Here is a 22,849-nt window from a genome sequence, read left to right as displayed (position 1 = left end):
CTGTTTGAACTTGTTATCAGTATAAAAGACACCTGTCCACAACCTCAAACAGTCACACTCCAAACTCCACTATGGCCAAGACCAAAGAGCTGTCAAAGGACACCAGAAACAAAATTGTAGACCTGCACCAGGCTGGGAAGACTGAATCTGCAATAGGTAAGCAGCTTGGTTTGAAGAAATCAACTGTGGGAGCAATTATTAGGAAATGGAAGACATACAAGTCCACTGATAATCTCCCTCAATCTGGGGCTCCACGCAAGATCTCACCCCGTGGGGTCAAAATGATCACAAGAACGGTGAAAATCCCGGGCAATACGGACTTTCAGCTCCCTCCAAAGATTTTCTATTGGGTTCAGGTCTGAAGACTGGCTAGGCCACTCCAGGACCTTGAGATGCTTCTTACGGAGCCACTCCTTAGTTGCCCTGGCTGTGTGTTTCGGGTCATTGTCATGCTGGAAGACCCAGCCACGACCCATCTTCAATGCTCTTACTGAGGGAAGGAGGTTGTTGGCCAAGATCTCGCGATACATGGCCCCATCCATCCTCCCCTCAATACGGTGCAGTCGTCCTGTCCCCTTTGCAGAAAAGCATCCCCAATAATGATGTTTCCACCTCCATGCTCACGGTTGGGATGGTGTTCTTGGGGTTGTACTCATCCTTCTTCTTCCTCCAAACACGGCAAGTGGAGTTAAGACCAAAAAGCTATATATTTGTCTCATCAGACCACATGACCTTCTCCCATTCCTCCTCTGGATCATCCAGATGGTCATTGGCAAACTTTAGACGGGCCTGGACATGCGCTGGCTTGAGCAGGGGGACCTTGCGTGCGCTGCAGGATTTTAAACCATGACGGCGTAGTGTGTTACTAATGGTTTTCTTTGAGACTGTGGTCCCAGCTCTCTTCAGGTCATTGACCAGGTCCTGCCGTGTAGTTCTGGGCTGATCCCTCACCTTCCTCATGATCATTGATGCCCCACGAGGTGAGATCTTGCATGGAGCCCCAGACCGAGGGTGATTGACCGTCATCTTGAACTTCTTCCATTTTCTAATAATTGCACCAACAGTTGTTGCCTTCTCACCAAGCTGCTTGCCTATTGTCCTGTAGCCCATCCCAGCCTTGTGCAGGTCTACAATTTTATCCCTGATGTCCTTACACAGCTCTCTGGTCTTGGCCATTGTGGAGAGGTTGGAGTCTGTTTGATTGAGTGTGTGGACAGGTGTCTTTTATACAGGTAACGAGTTCAAACAGGTGCAGTTAATACAGGTAATGAGTGGAGAACAGGAGGGCTTCTTAAAGAAAAACTAACAGGTCTGTGAGAGCCGGAATTCTTACTGGTTGGTAGGTGATCAAATACTTATGTCATGCAATAAAATGCAAATTAATTACTTAAAAATCATACAATGTGATTTTCTGGATTTTTGTTTTAGATTCCGTCTCTCACAGTTGAAGTGTACCTATGATAAAAATTACAGACCTCTACATGCTTTGTAAGTAGGAAAACCTGCAAAATCGGCAGTGTATCAAATACTTGTTCTCCCCACTGTATATATATAAACATCCCGATCTTTCTTATATGTCTACAATATAGGACAGACACTTCAGAACAAACTTCTATTTTTTTGGGGACTATCTGTTGTTCCATGTAGTGAATCTGTTATTCAATGCATTTGAATGGGCTAATACAGTAGTAGTAAGGCCACATTTCTTTTCTTCATCAAATACGTTTTGGATATCGTTTTTTTCTTAACAGAGTGCCATCTAGTGGTTAAAAGCAGTACCTTGCAAAAACTGTGCGACGTCATAACGGCCCAGTATGGACATAAATAGAACCAGAATGTTTCTGAAAATAACCATCAATATCTGTTTTGCTGTGTGGTGTTTCTTGGTCATGTCTTCCAAACTGCAGCTTGCTCTTGGAAATGTAATCAGTGCTTTGGGAGACAGAAGCAAGCGATCCACGCATGTGCCTTACAGAGACTCCAAACTCACTCGGCTTCTACAGGACTCCCTGGGTGGAAATAGGTCTGTGTGCGATTGGTCAAGCCTTTCTCCCTCTCTTTGTGTCAGGGTTGGTGTCACAGTCAGTTGGTGTGCATGTCAAACTAAATGCTTTTTCTTAACTGATACAGTATTTATTAGATGTCTACAACACAATTGCTACAAGCAACCATATCCATCTGAACTACAGATTGCAAATGCTAACTCTCTGTGCTTCTTTTGTAAATCAACCTTCCCCTCTGTCAGCCAAACGATGATGATAGCGTGCATCAGCCCGTCTGACCGGGACTTCATGGAGACCCTGAACGCACTGAAGTATGCCAACAGAGCCAGGAACATTAAGAACAAGGTGATGGTGAACCAGGACAAGGCCTCCCAACAGATCTCTGCTCTCAGGACAGAGATCGCCAGGCTACAGATGGAACTGATGGAGTACAGGACGGTGAGTGAGTGAGTGAGAGACTGAGTGAGTGAGAGACTGAGTGAGTGAGAGACTGAGAGACTGAGAGACTGAGAGACTGAGTGAGTGAGAGACTGAGTGAGTGAGTGAGTGAGTGAGTGAGTGAGTGAGTGAGTGAGTGAGTGAGTGAGTGAGTGAGTGAGTGAGTGAGTGAGTGAGTGAGTGAGTGAGTGAGTGAGTGAGTGAGTGAGTGAGTGAGAATTGAAACGTGAACTATATGAAAAGGAGGTATGACCGTCCAAAAATAAATTGCCCTTAATTAATTCTAATTCTGTCTAAACCCAGGGTAAGCGTATGGTGGGTGAGGATGGTATGGATAGCATCAACGACATGTTCCATGAGAACAGCATGCTGCAGACAGAGAACAGCAACCTGAGGATCAGGGTCAAAGCCATGCAGGAGACTATTGACGCACAGAGGGCCAGACTCACCCAGTACCTCAGTGACCAGGCCAACCAGGTCCTCGCCAGGGCAGGTGAGGGTGTGCTTATGTCCTTATGACCACGTCCATTGTAAACAGTTTAGAGGTGTGTTTGCTAAGGGTTTCCTGTTCTGTTTATTCTCAGGTGAGGGGAGTGAAGAGATTGGGAACATGATCCAGAGCTACATCAAAGAGATTGAGGATCTCAGGTAAACTTTTCTGTCTTCATACAGTACATACTGACATAGAGGTCAATCAAAACATTTTCTCCCTACTGAACATGACCCAGCATAGCACATAGACAACATTGAGCTTTAGGAATATGTCAGAAACTGAAATTCAATTAAATTCCACTGTTATTCCCCATAGAGCCAAACTCCTGGAGAGCGAGTCTATGAATGAGAACCTTCGTAAGAATCTGTCCCGTGCCTCCTCACGGCAGTCCTTTTACCCCGGAACCTTCTCCGCTGCCCTCTTGGCACCCGAGAAGGAGGCCTCAGACATCATCGAGATGGCTAAGAAAGACCTGGAAAAACTCAAGAAGAAGGAGAGGAAGAAGAAGAAGAGGTAAAGAGTGAACATGGTTAATTGTAGGACCAAATTATTTATGTTTTCTTGTTAAAAAACATTAGTTTTTTTTAACAATTCTTGTATGACCTCAATGTGGGGCCATGGTGAGTAGCAGTTTGTGATCTCTATGTTTTTCCCTATGACTTCTTTTCCTTCCTCTTCTCTGTACTCCCTGGTTTCCTTCTTTCCCTCCTTCCTTCTTTCCTTCCTTCCTTGTCACATCTCTCTCCCCTGTCCTCTCACCTGTGACCTTTGACCTTGACCTCTCCCTGAACTGAAGGCTCCAGCAGCTGCTGGAAGAGAGGGAGGAGGAGTTAGTAGTGGAGGAAGATGGCAGGTTTGTCACAGGTTCCCCCTCCCTTAACCTCCCTGCCATTTCCATCCCTCACTTCTTCTAAACAACCATTTTGTTTTGTTTGACAGGTAGTTGACACATCAGAAGGAAAACCTGAGTTCAGTTCCTTCAGTTCTTCTTGTGTTCACTAGTTTCTTTCATTTTGCTCACCCCGACTGACTGATATGATGTTTTCATCCACCATCAATGGCCTTATCATGATCTTTATTAACACACTTTATTTATGAAGATATATTTTTAAAAACGGGATTCATTTACAGATAATTATTATACTGTACTAAACAATTTTGTGCTCCACTGCATATTCTGGCATGCTATTTTGCTTTCCTTCGTTATTTTTCACCTCTAGGAAAAAAATACTATTCAACTTCTGCTTAGTTCAATGTTGTCTCACCTTGCCCCTCTGTTGTTCCCTACTAGTGTTGTCAAGGAGGAAGTCCCCGACAATGACCAAGACAATGGGACGGAAAAAGAGCTGACTGAGCGGTCCAATGAGGAGCATGAGACGGTATGATTGACAACCTATTAGTCAACCTATTAGTCCAATGATAGAGCTGGGTGATATGGACAAAAATCCATATTGTGATAAATTGTCCATTTCTTTTGCTAAATCAGCGATAACTTTATAGATTTGTTTGTATTTGACCCCCTTTTTCAATCTTGTCTCATCGCTGCAACTCCCCAACGGGCTCGGGAGGTGAACGTCGAGTCATGCGTCCTCCGAAACATGACCCGCCAAACCACACTTCTTAACACCCGCCCGCTTAACCCGGAAGCCAGCTGCACCAATGTGTCAGAGGAAACACTGTTCAACTGACGAGTGAGGTCAGCCTGCAGGTGCCCGGCCCACCACAAGAAGTCACTAGAGTGTGATGAGCCAAGTAAAGCCCCCCGGCCAAACTCTCTCCTAACCTGGACAACGCTAGGACAATTGTGCGCCGCCCTATGGGACTCCCGATCACGGCCGGTTGTGATACAGCCCAGGATCGAACCCAGATCTGTAGTGACACCTCTAGCACTGCGATGCAGTGCCTTAGACCGCTGCGCCACTCGGGAGGCCCCAGCAATAACTTATTTATTGGGGAGGTGCTATAGCTGGTTGAGATGGACAAAAAGTAATATTGTGATAAATGTAACTATTTTGCTCTAACAATAAATACAATGATAAAAAAAAATTTAATGGACAGCTTAACATTAGCTTTTACATCAGCGGCAGGGCTCTAGACACTGAGATGGTAACCTGTGATTTAAAAAGTAAGCTATTTCATCTAACATATCCAGGGAATGCATTATTGATAATTTGCTGGCAATCTGTCAAAATAGGATCCCGAATTATCTGATTTATTTTGGGAATTTGCTGACATCTTTGTGCATATTGGCCTATAGGCTATATTATTCACCTCCTGAGGAAGTGGGAACTCAAAAGCTAGATTACTAACTCTAAATAAGATAGTGTTGCTATATAGCCATGTATGCTAATTGATTCAGCACAACTTTCCAGTGCTAGGCCTAGGCTATATGATGTAGTCCTATTCACTGCAAATCAAAACCATACTACAGCCTGCTCCGGTTGTAAAGTGGTGCCATGAAATCAATATTAAGATGGATGTGAGAAATACATTTATACTCACAGAAAACTGTGACTCACCTCTAGAACAACAGTAGTTGCTTTGAAAATTGTATTTTCTTCTGGCAATTGCAGTTTGAGCAACAGTCATATGCTTGTGCTTCTCAGAATGCATCTTTCTCTCCTCCGTGCGCACAGTGGGGAGAGGGAGTGAGAGTGGCTCGCTCACTCAGCAGCCGACAGCGAAACGGAGACAGGCAGATACCTTCATAGCAGGAATCAACATGATGCTATTACTGTTGACCAAATAATGGTTTTAGAACAAGCTACAGGAATGTTGAGAAGGAAAATGTTTCGGTTTATCGTCCAAGCAATAACTAAAAGACCAGTGAGTTTTTCCCCTCCCCATTCTTCTGACATTGGATAATTCTGTATTCTATTCTACTCATGTGTGCTCTCAGGAGGGGCAGGAGGGGAGTGACCACGAGGAAGAGGAGGATGATGAAGAGGAAGAGATGGATGTGGAGGAGAGCTCTGATTCAGACTCGGACTCAGATGAGAAAGGTAAAATGGCTGATTTCTAGAAATAGGAAATATAGAAGGCACATATAGTGGACATGTATATCTATGATTTGAACCCATATGAATCAATGTTACTTTCCCCCACCAGAGAACTTCCAGGCGGACCTGGCCAACATTACATGTGAGATTGCCATCAAGCAGAAGCTGATAGACGAGCTGGAGAACAGCCAGAGGCGTCTGCACACGCTCAAACAGCAGTACGAACAGAAACTGATGATGCTGCAGAGTAAGATCAGAGACACACAGCTGGAGAGGGACAAGGTGCTGCAGAACATGGGTACGTCTCATATAGAGGGTGAGAATGTACTCACGGTATGACCTGGACACTGGGATTACATAGCTATGGGATATGCATACAGCCGTTACTGGTTTATAGTCTATCAGAGAACTGTGAAGAGTTTGGAGTTTTTATTTTGCTCTGGTTCTTTAGAACATAGGGCTATTGAACAGCCACCTCTATAAAAAGTGTGGGGTTTCCCTCTGTTGATTTAAGGCAGGGGTGGTCAACATTTCCGATCCTACTATAACACACCGATTCAGCTAATCAAGGTCCTGATGAGCAGTGGACTAGTAGAATCAGGTGTGGAAGGGCTGAAGCAAAAGCCTGCATACCCAGTTGTTCTCTAGGAGGGATGGCAACCTGTGATTTCTAAGCTTATTTCCTAATTTTGTCTGTCTTGTTTTTGGCTCCCCCTTCAGGCTCAGTGGAGACGTGCAATGACGATAAGGCCAAGAAGATCAAGCAGGAGTATGAGAAGAAGCTGAGTCTCATGAATAAGGAGCTACAGAAGCTACAGTCAGCCCAGAAGGAACACGCACGCCTCCTCAAGAACCAATCAAAGTACGAGACACAGCTCAAGAAGCTCCAACTGGACGTCACAGAGATGAAGAAGACAAAGGTAGAACGAAAACGTACTTGTACCTGACCACAACCATGACTGACCACACTCGCTACCAACCACTCGTGACATTGCCATCGTAAAGATATTTATTGATACAATATTCCCACCCCGTAATTCTTTTTTTGAGTCACCACTCAGTCAACATCATATTTCATATTTTTCCAACATACTGACGTTGAACATCAATGGTGGGTTACTGATATTGATCTAAATGTGATCTGGTTGGCCATCAGGTTCGTCTGATGAAGCAGATGAAGGAGCAGCAGGAGAAGAACAGAATGACAGAGTCCAGGAGGAACAGAGAAATCGCCAGCCTCAAGAAGGACCAGCGCAAACAGGAGGTGAACCACGGGACCCATAGTCTAGTTTCTCAGTATTGCAGCAGTACTACCTTTTCACACTATCCACCTCATGTAGCCCTGCCAAATTGAATTCAGCAAGCTTCTCCTCTTAGAGTCTATGAAGCCTTGCTTCTCAGCTCTTTATCCAGTGAGTACGGTTCGGTATAAAGTCAGACTGATTTTGTTATACTTATTTCCAGTCTGGTTTGGGCAGGGCAAGGCTTGCCTAAAAGCTATCTTGAGCCAGATGTGTTATTGGACCAGTTAAGCAAATATTTCGCAACTTAATGCTATTGGCATTACTGAAGGCCATGTTAATGTGTGTTCCACAGCACCAGCTGAAGCTACTGGAGGCCCAGAAGAGACAACAGGAGCTCATACTGCGCAGGAAGACTGAGGAGGTGAGCAAACTGAACGGCCATCTGAAGTCATCATGAGGGGCCGCAGTTGCTCGCCTGTCTGCGTACCCACATGTGCATACCAGAAATGTTTGCAGTGAGACTGACTAACAAAATCGATGGGGTCCCCCCGGCCGGTAATTCGACCATGATTATTAAATTTAGATAGTCTAGCAGCCAGCTAACTTAACAATCTAAAAAATTTTAGCTGAGATGTGCTAATTGTCTATCAGTAAGCAGGTTTCCAGCCAACCATTTCATGCGGATTAATTATCTAACGCAAGAAAGAAGTCACGACTGGGCTGCTGGAAACATGAAATGCCGGTACAATTTTATAAATACCGACAGACAATTTGTTTGTTCGACATGGTGTGATTTTTTGGTCTCTGTATAATTAACTATGCGAGAAATGGTGATGGAAATGCCTCTGTGCAAATGTTGATATAATAACAATCATATCGAAGTAAATTTGGAGTCATGCGATGATATGTGTGGTCTTCCAGTTACGGCTCGGGAAAGCATGCAGTTTATTAGGCTACAGATTAAATAAATGATGATTAACTTCACAGGGTGGTGAATGTGCAAGGTGATGAGCTTGATGTTCCTTTCCAATAAATATCGACGGTCTTATTCTAATGACATGATGATCTATGCTTGGCTGCCGTTTGACAAATACAAATAATATCGCTCTTATCCATAATAATCTCATAATGTAGGTAGCCTACCCACACCGTATCTGCCAGCTGTTGGTTAAAGCGAAGGTGCCATGACCAGAGTGGGGTCATTTGGAATATAACACAACAGTTTTTTTGACAAAACCATCAGTGAAAATGCGATGGAAATCCATTGAACTTGTATTTTTAATTCGGTACATGGTAATTTAAAGGCAAACGTTTTTTTTATGTGCATTACGTCATCGCGCAAAGCCTTTTCCACCGGAGATGGAAACGCATCTCCGGTGGAAAATGTGCATATTGTTTTCTGCAGATTTTTGAATATTCGCATAAAAATCTTTCGCAAATTGGATGGAAACCTAGCTAGTGACTGACATAACAAGAGAAAAACTGCTGATGCACAACAACGAAATGGCATGTTATGTATTCTACTATTCTAACTTGCAACAGTAAGTTGAGACCCCAACTGAGTTAAAAAAAATATATATATATATCTGAGGGCCTTCAAAACGCCAGTTGCCCATCCCTGACATAGAGTAAAGGGATGTAGTATACAGTGAGGGAAAAAAAGTATTTGATCCCCTGCTGATTTTGTACGTTTGCCCACTGACAAAGACATGATCAGTCTATAATTTTAATGGTAGGTTTATTTGAACAGTGAGAGACAGAATAACAACAACAAAATCCAGAAAAACGCATGTCAAAAATGTTATAAATTGATTTGCATTTTAATGAGGGAAATAAGTATTTGACCCCTCTGCAAAACATGACTTAGTACTTGGTGGCAAAACCCTTGTTGGCAATCACAGAGGTCAGACGTTTCTTGTAGTTGGCCACCAGGTTTGCACACATCTCAGGAGGGATTTTGTCCCACTCCTCTTTGCAGATCTTCTCCAAGTCATTAAGGTTTTGAGGCTGACGTTTGGCAACTCGAACCTTCAGCTCCCTCCACAGATTTTCTATGGGATTAAGGTCTGGAGACTGGCTAGGCCACACCAGGACCTTAATATGCTTCTTCTTGAGCTACTCCTTTGTTGCCTTGGCCGTGTGTTTTGGGTTATTGTCATGCTGGAATACCCATCCACGACCCATTTTCAATGCCCTGGCTGAGGGAAGGAGGTTCTCACCCAAGATTTGACGGTACATGGCCCCATCCATCGTCCCTTTGATGCGGTGAAGTTGTCCTGTCCCCTTAGCAGAAAAGCACCCCCAAATCATAATGTTTCCACCTCCATGTTTGACGGTGGGGATGGTGTTCTTGGGGTCCTAGGCAGCATTCCTTCTCCAAACACGGCGAGTTGAGTTGATGCCAAAGAGCTCCATTTTGGTCTCATCTGACCACAACACTTTCACCCAGTTCTCCTCTGAATCATTCAGATGTTCATTGGCAAACTTCAGACGGCCCTGTATATGTGCTTTCTTGAGCAGGGGGACCTTGCGGGCGCTGCAGGATTTCAGTCCTTCACGGCGTAGTGTGTTACCAATTGTTTTCTTGGTGACTATGGTCCCAGCTGCCGTGAGATCATTGACAAGATCCTCCCGTGTAGTTCTGGGTTGATTCCTCACCGTTCTTATGATCATTGCAGCTCCATGAGGTGAGATCGTGCGTGGAGCCCCAGGCCGAGGGAGATTGACAGTTATTTTGTGTTTCTTCCATTTGCGAATAATCGCACCAACTGTTGTCACCTTCTCACCAAGCTGCTTGGCGATGGTCTTGTAGCCCATTCCAGCCTTGTGTAGGTCTACAATCTTGTCCCTGACATCCTTGGAGAGCTCTTTGGTCTTGGCCATGGTGGAGAGTTTGGAGTCTGATTGATTGATTGCTTCTGTGGACAGGTGTCTTTTATACAGGTAACAAACTGAGATTAGGAGCACTCCCTTTAACAGTGTGCTCCTAATCTCAGCTCGTTACCTGTATAAAAGACACCTGGGAGCCAGAAATCTTTCTGATTGAGAGGGGATCAAATACTTATTTCCCTCATTAAAATGCAAATCAATGTATAACAGTTTTGACATGCGTTTCTCTGGATAATTTTTTTGTTATTCTGTCTCTCACTGTTCAAATAAACCTACCATTAAAATTATAGACTGATCATTTCTTTGTCAGTGGGCAAATTTACAAAATCAGCAGGGGATCAAATACTTTTTTCCCTCACTGTATAGAAGTGCTGTATACTTGACAATTACCCAAGACTAGAAGCAGTTACACACATCCTGCAACAAATCACTAACTCTCATCTAGTTGGATCTAAATTCAAGGAACTTTGAAGTTCTAGGACCAGAAAACGAAAAGCTTTTTCCCCAATTCTATTTGACCTTTGATACCTGGAATAGGATATTCACTTGGGAACGGAAGTTGTAGGAACCATTGGCCAGAGTCCGAGAGCAGAGGTACAGAGAGAGTAGGCTACCAATGGGATCTTTGTATCATAAGAGTTCAAGACTTCCCTGAAGATCACTGATAACAACAAACATGGCAGTTTAGTAAATAAAATATCAAGCTAGACTCATACTATTCTATTGAGATGATCAAATTTAGCATCAGGTAGTGGCTCTGGTGGCTCATTACTTACGTGTGTGTGTGTGTGTGTGTCTGTGTCTACCAGGTAACTGCACTGAGGAGACAGGCCAGACCTATGTCTGGTAAGGTGACCAGCAGGAAGGTGAGTTTACCAGAGCCCCTCCAGGACTCCTCCCACCGACCCCCCTCAGGACGCCTGCACTCCTCTGGATCCACCGCACCCAACGGAACCAGGTAGGGACTGGACAACAGGTCACTGCAATGCCGTTTTGATGTGTGACTGTATTTGTGTTGCTGTATTACACTGTTTGGTGTATGTAGAGCAATCATCATGGCTTTTGCAGCTTGAGATCTGCATGGCCATACTGTAGAGTGTACATGCCTCAACATTGTGTGTGTGCGCATGTGTGTGACAGGTCCTACTACAGACGGTCAACGGGCATATATTCCACCAGAGTGGCCAGAGTGAAGTGGCAGTCTCTGGAGCGCCGTATCTCTGATGTCATCATGCAGAGGATGACCATATCCAACATGGAGGCTGATATGAACCGCCTGCTCAAGGTAAACATTAAATGTCATTCACACATCTTTTCATTTGCTGAATATAGTTTACAGACCTAATATATTACTCTAAATTAGCGTTGTTAGCAATTAACATTGGCAAACTCCTCCTTATTCCCCTGCTCCGTCCCCTACCCTCCTTTCCCTGCCTCCTCTCTCTCCTTCCCCATACCTCCTCCTCCACTCTCCCCCCTCCATCGTTCCTCCCCTCCACAGCAACGTGAGGAGCTGACCAAGAGGAGGGAGAAGGTGACCAGAAAGAGGGACAGGCTGGCGGGGGAGAGGCCTGAGGAAGAGAAGGCGGTGTTTCCCCTCAACGAGGAAGTGGACACCCTGATGGCCAACATCGACTACATCAACGACAGCATCGCAGACTGCCAGGCCAACATTATGCAGATGGAGGAGGCCAAGGTCAGACAGACAGAAAGCTGGCATTAGCAGTACATTTTCTGAAATCAAGGAGTCGAGGAGAGGAAGCCACATAAAAGTAGAGATACAACCATGGCCAATTTCAAGCAGCACAAATCTGGCCAACCAAATCAAACACTATCCCATGACTCTCTGAGTAACATGCATCCTAAAAGCAAGATATGAATTGAGCTGATTAGGATGTTTTTCCTAACCATGTAAATATGCATTTGCAGGAGGAGGTTGACACGGTAGATGTTTCCGCAGTGATCAGCTCCTGTACCCTAACAGAAGCCCGTTTCCTGATGGACCACTTCATGTCTATGGCCATCAACAAGGTAACTAACTTACTGCCTTTTACCTGTCCCTCCGTAGTCACTCCCCAATCTCTCACACCATTGTTTTCTCCTGGAGTTGACTTAGTTTAAAGGGGGGCTGAACTTGCGGATTTAGCCTCGGTTTCAATGGTCCTCATTAGGAAATGCGATTGAGAACAAGATTTGGGTTTTGGACGTGTGCTTTGATGTGGGTTTCTCTTGTGTGTGTTCGAACGTGGGAAGCTTTTGTACTTTCACACTGCCAGAACAGTACACAGTCACTCAACCTTCTAGATAACAGTCTAACCAGGTCTTGTGTCTGGAAATAGCCTAGACTAGCTAGCAAGCTAGCCAACTTCTTTCGCCAATTAGCTTCAGTCAGCCGGTGTGCGACCGTGGCAAAGCTGGTTTGACTTTGGATAGCCTATCGGTGGGGCTAGTTAGGAGAAGTTGCTTTTTTGGTTCAGTCGCACCCAGGTTTCACATGTTTCAAATTAAGTCCGTTTCTACGATTGTTAATATGTTTAGTTCTGTGTGTATATGCACAAGCACCCTGCTTGTGTATTAATCTTTTGTGTGTGTACGGTGTTACCTTTAGTGACCCTTCTTATAGCTGACCTATGACCTTTGACCTCCTCCCTATCCTAGGGTCTGCAGGCAGCCCAGAAGGAGTCCCAGGTGAAGGTGATGGAGGGCAGGCTGAAGCAGACAGAGATCACCAGCGCAACTCAGAACCAGCTGCTGTTCCACATGCTGAAAGAGAAGGCAGAGTTTAACCCCGAACTGGACGCCCTGCTGGGGAATGCTTTGCAAGGTAACAGCCCGAACTCCAGCCTGCCAGCCACACACCCTGCAAGATACGTGTATAGTTCAGTCCAGGGCCTTGACCCTGACCCTCTCAGCCCCTGTTACTGGAGGTCCGTAAGTCAAACCCACAACACTACCAGGTCTTGCTAACCCCAAATAAATGAATTTGACTGGCTTTGGTTACTCAATGGGTGACAGAAGTATATATAATTGAAAAAATAACTGTCTGTGGCCTGAATGTTGTTGAGATTCTATTGGACCTGGAGAGAGAGCTGTTGGCTGGACCTCCAGAACCAAGGCTGGGAGACTGTGATCCAGTGCATGATGGGGGCCTGTTGAGTTGCTCTTTGCTTGTGGCCTCCTCAATAGATGCTAGCCGTGAGATGAAAAGTCACACAAGTACATTATTTATCATTCAAGTTTGGAAACCCATCTATATTTGCCCTTTTTGTTTCATGGCTATGGAGCTGAGCTGACATCATTTGTTATAGAGTTGATGTTTTGTTATGGCGCTGACAATGGAATAAGGTTCCGTATGACAGTTGTATTTTCACCAGCATCTGTTGAGGAGGACGTCTTTTTGAATAGTAGAACTAGCACTCTTGCTATTTCTTTTCTTTTCGATTTGATTTGGTTTTGATTATGGGAGAATGAATGAATGTGTTTTTGATTCGTGTATTGCCTTTCTTCTTGTCCCCCGCCATGGTGCGTTAATGTATACAGAGCTAGGTAACATGCCAGTGGGTAAGTAACAGACACCAGACTCTCTATGTTTATATGAATGCATGGGTCCTCCTCCTGGAAACTAACTCAACAACATGAGCAGGTGCATGAGGTGTAATGCTGCTGTCTTCCAAACCTCCCTCCATCTGTTAGCTGACGCTTCCTCTTCTCCTCCTCCTCCTCTTCCCAATGTGAAAGAACCCCTTTCCTAGTCTCAGCTCACCATGTGCTACAGCCACCGTGATTTCTAGCACCTGCTAATAAAACTACTGAACTTGTATCCTTAATAGAGGACCCCTTCACACCATGTGCTACAGCCACCATGCCTTATACTATAGCATCTGATAATATAACTACTGTACTGTATCTGTAGGTAGAACCAGGACGTTTTGTCTCAGTTGGACCCTGTAGGCAAACCACACTGCCCCGGGAGCAGCTCATCTCAGTTTCCCCCTCCCTCCTTTTCATAACCCCTCACATCTGACCTCTTGACCTCTTTGTACCCTCTCATCCTTTCGACACCTGAACCCTGTCAACCCTTCCCTCTCAGTGACTGAACAAGGACCTGATCTTTTCAGGTCTTTTGAGGCAATTCCATATAAACGGCATGGCGCTGCGCTGACATCGTCTTCATCTGCTTCTCCTTGTTCATTATTGCCACCTCTACCTTGTTCAATAATATAAACCACATATTGTTAACATCTGTTTGTAGCCAACACAGTATTAGCATAAGAGTTGGTTCAGTAAACGGTTTTACCCTTGTACCGTGTTTGGTTGGACAATTGGCAGGTATTTGGACTAGTAGACAGAACTGACTTAAGTTAGTTGGTATTTAGTCATAACACAGAAAAAAATGAGCATTTGCTATGGATGTTGTTTGGCTCTGACATACAGTTCAACTGACATTTTGAGTCCTCTGATTTCTCAGAGAACGGGGATGACAGCAGCAGTGACGAATCTGCCCAGAGTCCTGCAACAGAGGGACAGTAAGTATTAAAGAGAGAGTTCACTCAAATTACCCCAAAATAGTGAACATTTAACTTTTTTGGGGGGGCCTGTTTTTTTTTTTTTTTTAAATGATGTTAACTCATGTATTCTACTTCCTTGTTACAGCTCTCTGACATCAGATCTAATGAAACTCTGTGGAGAGACCAAAACAAGGAGCAAGGTACCATTCTCAGCCTATTAGCATGTGTATGTTTGGATGCTTGTTTTACTATCCTTGTGGGTACATTGGTGTGTGGGTACGTGTTTGTGTGTATTATGAACTGAGTGTGTGTTTCTCCCCACCCAGGCTCGTAGGAGAACCACCACTCAGATGGAGCTGCTCTACGCCAATAGCGACTCCGCCCCTGACACGCCTTCTAGTGATTTCTCCTCCCCCTGTCTCCCATTGGCTGAAACTCCAGAAGAGGGCAGAGATCCTGAGACTCCCATTGGCTCGTCAGTCAGGGACAGGGACTATATGGCTCATTCTCCTTGCTTGTCCTCTAAGATGGGCAGCATGTAAGTCTGGGCCTGCGCGTGCTAACTAGCTAACGTGCTAACCCGCTGCTTCCTGCATGTTGATACAGCTGCTGCTTATTCTCTTTTCAGTTTGCCTGACATGGCCTGTAAATCTCCTCTATTCACCTGCAAGTCTCCTAGCCAGTAGAAACCAAAATGTACCCCTTTAGTATATTCATTAATAAGCATGTAGCAGCTGTTATAACCCTAACCCATCAAGGCTACTACTGACAGACAAACACATTCGCAGACACACACAAAATGATTATGAGGCATGTACAGTATGGCCATGCAGATCTCATGTTCTCTCGCTAGATGCAATTTTCAACTGCAATAGGCTTATGACACGGCTATCTCAACTCTACAGAATATTAACCCTTTACAGCTGCATCCTTTAAAAGCAACACAAAGTGCTAATAAAGCTAACCAGTAGCGCACGGTGGCTTTCTACGAATGTCTTGAGCAGCAATACCAATTTTAGTGTGACTTGAATACGTAAGATATAGTGCTGGGGACTGATTTCAGTGTGACACAATTTAGCCCTAAAGCTACACCGGTGTCCTTATAAAACACAAGATTTGGGTGAAGGAGGAACGTCTATATTGGGACTGAATATCAGGTAACAGTGTGGTATGTGTGTACTGCATGTTCACCACCGCAATATTGTTTCATTTATACTTTTGTTTACATGCTTATATTGTTGTCCTTTTTGTTCCTAATGTTTTGTCTTGTCTTTGGGTTGTGTTGTGTGTTGCTAATGAAAACTAAACTAAATGTTAGTTCCGGCTCCAGACCTGCCTCCTCCTCAGGGGCAGAAAAGAGAGTTCCAGGGCCCTCGCCGCTCTCTCGCAGGAAGACCTATGACAAGACTCAAGTGGCAGCTAAAGTCAAGGAGATCAAACAGTAAGAGACTAGCGACGCTCTGGTGGCCGGAGGCCAAAAGCACAACTTTTTCCAACAGCTGTTGCAAATTATACTTATCCCCCCCCCCGCCCCCCCACTTTCCGAATGTCAAGTAGTTAACGCGTTCTTGAGAAATATAGATAATTTTGTTTCTATATCCCTCTTGACTGAGACTAAATGATTGACTTCTGTTTCCCCAAAAAAAATTTTTTTGCATCTGTTTTTAATTTGGGAAGTTAATTCAGTGTTCAACTTGGCCCTCTCAGCCTCTTCAAACCCTCTGTTGTAAATTTGGCTATGATATATAAATCCTATATATTGGTATCCAGCGCTAACCAACTGTTTTTCTCAAACACTTTGAAGTAAGTGTAATCTAAGAAGCTAAAGGTGGGGGTAAGGGGAACCATGCTGAGTGAAACCCTGAGTGAGCAAACATTCTTTCCCCGATCAGTTCTCAGGACCACATGTGATGACCATACACAACTCAATGTTCTTAGACCAAATGTGAAAAGTCTCAGAAATGAGTGCAGAGCCTTATACAACGGGTGGTTCTAATCCTGAATGCTGATTGGTTAAAACCGCATTCCAGCCAGTGTCTATTCCACAAGTTACCACCGGCTAAATCTATGCTGTGAAAATGCCTATTTACTCTGTTCCATCTGACTGCACAATCCACTGTCTCATCAGCACAGCCAGGCAATTTATGAACTTGATCTCCACTATAAAAAGCATCTAGACATGATCTCACATTTCTTTTAGACAAACATTTAGTTATCAACAGCAGAGATTTGTATAAACCTTGCTGTCTGTCTCTCTGACATTTGCAACATTGTTTCAATATTCAAATTCGATCTCCAGCTGTCCCATAGTAATGAACGTGTCAGGACGAGACAGACAGGCAGGCAGCGTTTCCCAGCCAGTCAAAATCATGAATCAGCTGGCATGATTCTTATGGATATATACAAAGAAATGTCAATAGAAAGCAGCTTGTTTGCAATCTTTCCAGCTTCAATTTGAAGTGATTGTGTTAGCTGTGATTGTTGGCTAGCTCCTCTAATCAACAGTATCCTGACGAGAGAGCACATTTTCTATGCCAGGTGAAATCGCGCCTCATTAGCTCACTGTAATGGATGTATCCAAAATAATGTCACTAGAAAACAGCTTAAACAAATGTAAATGGTGCTACTTTGTTGTTTTTTGGCTGCACTGTTTGACGTGACTGTAAATTAGCCGTAGTTGGCTAGCTAGCAAGCAAGGGATAAGAAGGTTGCCAGCCAGTACATTTTGAACGAACAATTGGGTCGTGTCCATAGATACAGAACAGAAAGACTGAACGACTGGGTCACGTCTCTGGCAACCGAACCGATAGAACGAACGACCAGCCGGCTTGGGTAGCAACCCTAGATTTGTGTCGGGACAATATCTTGTGGAAGGATGAAATAGTATGAATAAATTAATCAAAATAACGTTTTTAATGAAAATATGTCAATCATTATTTGAATACACTACCTACTCATTCAAGGGTTTTTCTTTATTTTTACTATTTTCTACATTGTAGAATAATAGTGAAGACATCAAAACTATGAAATAACACGTATGGAATCATGTAGTAACCAAAAAAGTGTGAAATATATTTTATATTTGAGATTCTTATAAAAAGCATGAGCTGGGAGTTTATACATAGAGTGTGCAACTCTCTTTATTTGTTTTTATATTTGAGATTCTTCAAATAGCCAACCTTTGCCTTGATGACAGCTTTGCACACTCTTGGAATTCTCTCAACCAGCTTCACCTGGAATGCTTTTCCAACACTTGAAGGAGTTCCCACATGCTGAGCACTTGTTGGCTGCTTTTCCTTCACTCTGCGGCCGACTCATCCCAAACCATATCAATTTGGTTGAGGTTGGGGATTTGTGGAGGCCAGGTCATCTGATGCAGCACTCCATCACTCTCCTTCTTCGTAAAATAGCCCTTACACAGCCTGGAGGTGTGTTGGGTCATTGTCCTGTTGAATAACAAATGACAGTCCCACTAAGCCCAAACCAGATGGGATGGCGTATCGCTGCAGAACGCTTGGTAGCCATGCTGGTTAAGTGTGCCTTGAATTCTAAATAAATCACAGACAGTATCACCAACAAAGCACCCCCACACCATAACACCTCCGCTCCATGCTTTACGGTGGGAAATACACATGCGGAGATCACCCGTTCACCCACACCGCGCCTCACAAAGACACGGCGGTTGGAAACAAAAATCTCCAATTTGGACTCCAGACCAAAGGACACATTTCCACCGGTCTAATGTTCATTGCTCGTGTTTCTTGGCCCAAGCAAGTCGCTTCTTCTTATTGGTGTCCTTTAGTAGTGGTTTCTTTGCAGCAATTTGACCATGAAGGCCTGATTCACAGTCTCCTCTGAACAGTTGATGTTGAGATGTGTCTGTAACTTGAACGCTGTGAAACATTTATTTGTGCTACAATTTCTGAGGCTGGTAGCTCTAATGAACTTATCCTCTGCAGCAGAGGGAACTCTGGGTCTTCCATTCAGGTGGCGGTCCTCATGAGAACCAGTTTCATCATGGCGCTTGATGGTTTTTGCGACTGCACTTGAAGAAACTTTCAAAGTTCTTGACATTCTCCGTATTGACTGACCTTCATGTTTTAAAGTAAGGATAGACTGTTTTTTCTCTTTGCTTTTTTGAGCTGTTCTTGCCATAATATGGACTTGGTATTTTACCAGATAGGACTATCTTCTGTATACCCCGCCCCCCCACCTTGTCACAACACAACTGATTTGCTCAAAGGCATTAAGAAGGAAAGAAATTCCACAAAATAACTTTTAAGTAGGCACACCTGTTAATTGAAATGCATTCCAGGTGGCTACCTCATGAAGCTGGTTGAGAGAATGCCAAGAGTGTGCAAAGCTGTCATCAAGGCAATGGGTGGCTATTTGAAGAATCTCAAATATATTTTGATTTGTTTAACACTTTTTTGGTTCCTACATGGTTCCATATGTGTTATTTCATAGTTTTGATGTCTTCACTAGAATTCTACAGTGTAGAAAATAGTAAAAATAAAGAAAAATCCTTGAATGAGTAGGGTTCTAAAACTTTTGACCGGAAGTGTATGTTGGTAACCCGTTGTATCAAATGATAATGCCCTCGAAGCCAGTGTTTGGAGGATATATTGGCACGGTTTGCTAACAAAACCCATGCCAATATATCCTCCAAACACCGGCTTCTCGGGCATTATCACTTAATCGTTGCATATGGAGGGTTCTTACAGAATTCAGAGAAGACAGAAGGGGCTAGTTTCAAACAATGAAAGCTGTTTATCTATTTTAGCCTATACTGTCTCAGGTGTGTGTCAAGGTGTGCGTATGTGTGTATGTGCACGTGCATTTCCACTGGTATGGTTGTGATCCTGTACAGTACACTGAACACAGAATCAGTACAGAGGCAACTGATTTGTCCTCTACGTATGTACAGTTGAAGTCGGAAGTTTACATACACCTTAGCCAAATACATTTAAACTCTGTTTTTCACAATTCCTGACATTAAATCCTAGTAAAAATTCCCTGTCTTAGGCCAGTTAGGATCACCACTTTATTTTAAGAATGTGAAATGTCAGAATAATAGTAGAGAAAATGATTTATTTCAGCTTTTATTTCTTTCAACACATTCCCAGTGGGTCAGAAGTCTACATACACTCAATTAGTATTTGGTAGCATTGCCTTTAAATTGTTTAACTTGGGTCAAACGTTTCGTGCTAGCCTTCCACAAGCTTCCCACAATAAGTTGGGTGAATTTTGTCCCATTCCTCCTGACAGAGCGGGTGTAACTGAGTCAGGTTTGTAGGCCTCCTTGCTCGCACACGCTTTTTCAGTTCTGCCCACATATTTGTTATAGGATTGAGGTCAGGGCTTTGTGATGGCCACTCAAATACCTTGACTTTGTTGTCCTTAAGCCATTTTGCCACAACTTTGGAAGTATGCTTGGGGTCATTGTCCATTTGGAAGACCCATTTGCGACCAAGCTTTAACTTCCTGACTGATGTCTTGAGATGTTGTTTCAATATATCCACATACTTTTCCTTCCTCATGATGCCATCTATTTTGTGAAGTGCACCAGTCCCTCCAGCAGCAAAGCACCCCCACAGCATGATGCTGCCACCCCCGTGCTTCACGGTTGGGATGGTGTTCTTCAGCTTGCAAGCACCCCATTTTTCCTCCAAACATAACGATGGTCATTATGGCCAAACAGTTCTATTTTTGTTTCATCAGACCAGAGGACATTTCTCCCAAAAGTACGGTATTTGTCCCCATGTGCAGTTGCAAACCGTAGTCTGGCTTTTTTATGGCGGTTTTGGAGCAGTGGCTTCTTCCTTGCTGAGCGGCCTTTCAGGTTATGTCGATATAGGACTCGTTTTACTGTGGATATAGATACTTTTGTACCCGTTTCCTCCAGCATCTTCACAATGTCCTATGCTGTTGTTCTGGGATTGATTTGCACTTTTCGCACCAAAGTATGTTCATCTCTAGGAGACGTGTCTCCTTCCTGAGCAGTAAGGATGAACCAGACTTTTATTCTGAAGTCTTGGCTGATTTCTTTTGATTTTCCCATTATGTCAAGCAAAGAGGCACTGAGTTTGAAGGTAGGCCTTGAAATACATTCACAGTTACACCTCCAATTGACTCAAATTATGTCAATTAGCCTATCAGAAGCTTCTAAAGCCATGACATCATTTTCTGTAATTTTCCAAGCTGTTAAAAGGCACAGTCAACTTAGTGTATGTAAAATTCTGACCCACTGGAATTGTGATACATTGAATTATACGTGAAATAATCTGTCTGTAAACAATTGTTGGAAAAATTACTTCTGTCATGCACAAAGTAGATGTCGTAACCGACTTGCCAAAACTATAGTTTGTTAACAAGAAATTTGTGGAGTGGTTGAAAAACGAGTTTTAATGACTCCAACGTAAGTCTATGTAAACTTCCGACTTCAACTGTATGTAAACAGCCAGACACCCAGCCTCAGCAATAAATAATACAAATACTGAGCAATGTATATTGTATGCTCAAAAAAATTGAACTCTTATATTATTTAATACAATTGCTCAGAGAAAGAGATTTTGTTTAACAATTAATAAAGACAAATCAAAAAAAGATAGGGGGGGAAAATGATTAGATCCCCTGTTTTCAGTACCCTCCCCTTACGAGAATAACGACACTGAGCCTTTTTCTAAAATGCTTTATGAGATTGGAGAACACATTGGGACTATTCCTCCATAAAGAATCTTTCCAGATCCTTGATATCCTTCATCTGCGCTTATGGAACAGGGCAGTCCATAAGCGCAGATAAAGGATATCAAGGATCTGGAAAGATTCAGTATGGAGGAATGGTCTAAGATCCCTCCCAATGTGTTCTCCAATACAGCTCAGTATTCATATTATTTATTTTATACAGTCTTTGTTGCTCATCTTTATCAAGGGATCCAATAATTACGGACCCCACTGTAAGGAAGCTCTCTAAGTCAAATATAATATAATAAAGCACCAATCAAATGTGTTGTTTACAGGTATGCTGCATACATTAGGTAGGCTATAAACATTAGGTAGGTGTTGGGATTGGTGAGCACACTTTCTCTCACGTCAGAAGACACATCTAAACCACTCAGGACACTTTGTCACCTCTCCTTTAGTGAGATTTAGACTTTAGAAAAGCTTAATTGTCCACAGAATGGACCATTATTTTCTTATCCCAAATGTACACTACAAGTATGTAGGCCTTTTCCCTCTGTTCACGTTTGCATTCACGCTATAGTCACTTACACACTCACACAGTGTGCGTCACCTGGTGTGTCTACCAAATGTTTTTTTGTTGCTCAATAACTACGATTCAAGAACATGACTAACTGAAAGTACTTGCAAAGTTGGCAGCATTGTAGGAGGATTGTGTTTAAGTGAAGAAGTACAGCTCTATTGAAAATCTTGGTCAGTTGCTAACAATGTCTAATTTCTTGCCAGTGTGTTGATGTGTGGTAAGCTGGGAGGAGAGAGGCTCCTCTGTGGTTCACAGGTAGTCCTTTCTCTGGATCTCTGTATGGTTCTGTTCAGTTTTTGGTTCAGTTCTTGTCAGCCTGACCATTCTTGTGGATGGACACTGTCACTGGCTTATCGTTTGTTTTTTACATTGATTTGCAGCATTTTGCTAACTGGCCAAATGGGTACATGTACATTTTGTACTGTATGCATGTGTGCCTGCAGTGGTGTGCTTTTGGGTGCATGTTTAATCTTCTGTATCTAACTACAGTATATGAAGCGTTAAAAGGTGGTTACCAGTCACTGTTTTCTCTGAGCCCTACTGACATTTTAGTGCATGGTTTCTTCCTCCCCAGAGGGGTGATCAACCCAGTGCCCTCCTCAAAGGGCAGTCGGTCAGCAACACTGCAGTGTGTCCACGTGGCTGAGGGTCACACTAAAGCCGTGCTGTGTGTCGACTCTACTGATGACCTCCTCTTCACCGGCTCCAAAGGTCGACTGTCCAATATATCAATAACGTCTCATCAATAATGTCTCCTGTCTCACAGACTGAGCAAAAGTTAATCACTTGAGATAAATGTGTACTGTAACAGGACTGACAGATTGTTGTTGTTATGGGGCTGACACAGTATTGTAACGGGAAGGTAGGTAGATAGACTATAGATAGAGAGAAACTCTGCTAGTGACATATTGTGACACAGAAATTGAGACGGAAAGAGAGCTTGAGACAGAAATATAATCAGATTCTCTCGTGATGTGATTTGAGCAATATATTGTGGAGAGTAGTGCTCAC

At 43.5% G+C, this 22,849-nt stretch overlaps 1 protein-coding gene across 1 annotated transcript in view; it reads left to right on the top strand.

Moving 5' to 3' along the window:
* The window catches only part of LOC311137454 (kinesin-like protein KIF21A), a 62,651-nt gene that overhangs the window by 27,494 nt on the left and 12,308 nt on the right, over positions 1–22,849 (top strand). Inside the window, exons 7-28 of the mRNA XM_084171967.1 lie at positions 1,908–2,023; positions 2,246–2,441; positions 2,745–2,934; positions 3,026–3,089; positions 3,250–3,447; positions 4,226–4,313; positions 5,834–5,936; positions 6,043–6,231; positions 6,654–6,853; positions 7,090–7,197; positions 7,530–7,598; positions 10,876–11,024; positions 11,207–11,351; positions 11,568–11,762; positions 11,996–12,097; positions 12,725–12,890; positions 13,607–13,627; positions 14,535–14,592; positions 14,720–14,774; positions 14,901–15,112; positions 15,905–16,015; positions 22,413–22,549. Coding sequence (XP_084028093.1) covers positions 1,908–2,023; positions 2,246–2,441; positions 2,745–2,934; positions 3,026–3,089; positions 3,250–3,447; positions 4,226–4,313; positions 5,834–5,936; positions 6,043–6,231; positions 6,654–6,853; positions 7,090–7,197; positions 7,530–7,598; positions 10,876–11,024; positions 11,207–11,351; positions 11,568–11,762; positions 11,996–12,097; positions 12,725–12,890; positions 13,607–13,627; positions 14,535–14,592; positions 14,720–14,774; positions 14,901–15,112; positions 15,905–16,015; positions 22,413–22,549 — 2,872 coding nt within the window. The remainder of the gene's footprint in view (positions 1–1,907; positions 2,024–2,245; positions 2,442–2,744; positions 2,935–3,025; positions 3,090–3,249; positions 3,448–4,225; positions 4,314–5,833; positions 5,937–6,042; positions 6,232–6,653; positions 6,854–7,089; positions 7,198–7,529; positions 7,599–10,875; positions 11,025–11,206; positions 11,352–11,567; positions 11,763–11,995; positions 12,098–12,724; positions 12,891–13,606; positions 13,628–14,534; positions 14,593–14,719; positions 14,775–14,900; positions 15,113–15,904; positions 16,016–22,412; positions 22,550–22,849) is intronic.

Source organism: Coregonus lavaretus (genome assembly GCF_964263955.1).
Source record: "Coregonus lavaretus genome assembly, chromosome: 11".
Lineage (NCBI taxonomy): Eukaryota > Metazoa > Chordata > Actinopteri > Salmoniformes > Salmonidae > Coregonus > Coregonus lavaretus.
The sequence above is the reverse complement of the archived record's forward strand: the minus strand, read 5'-3'. Positions and strand labels throughout refer to the sequence as shown.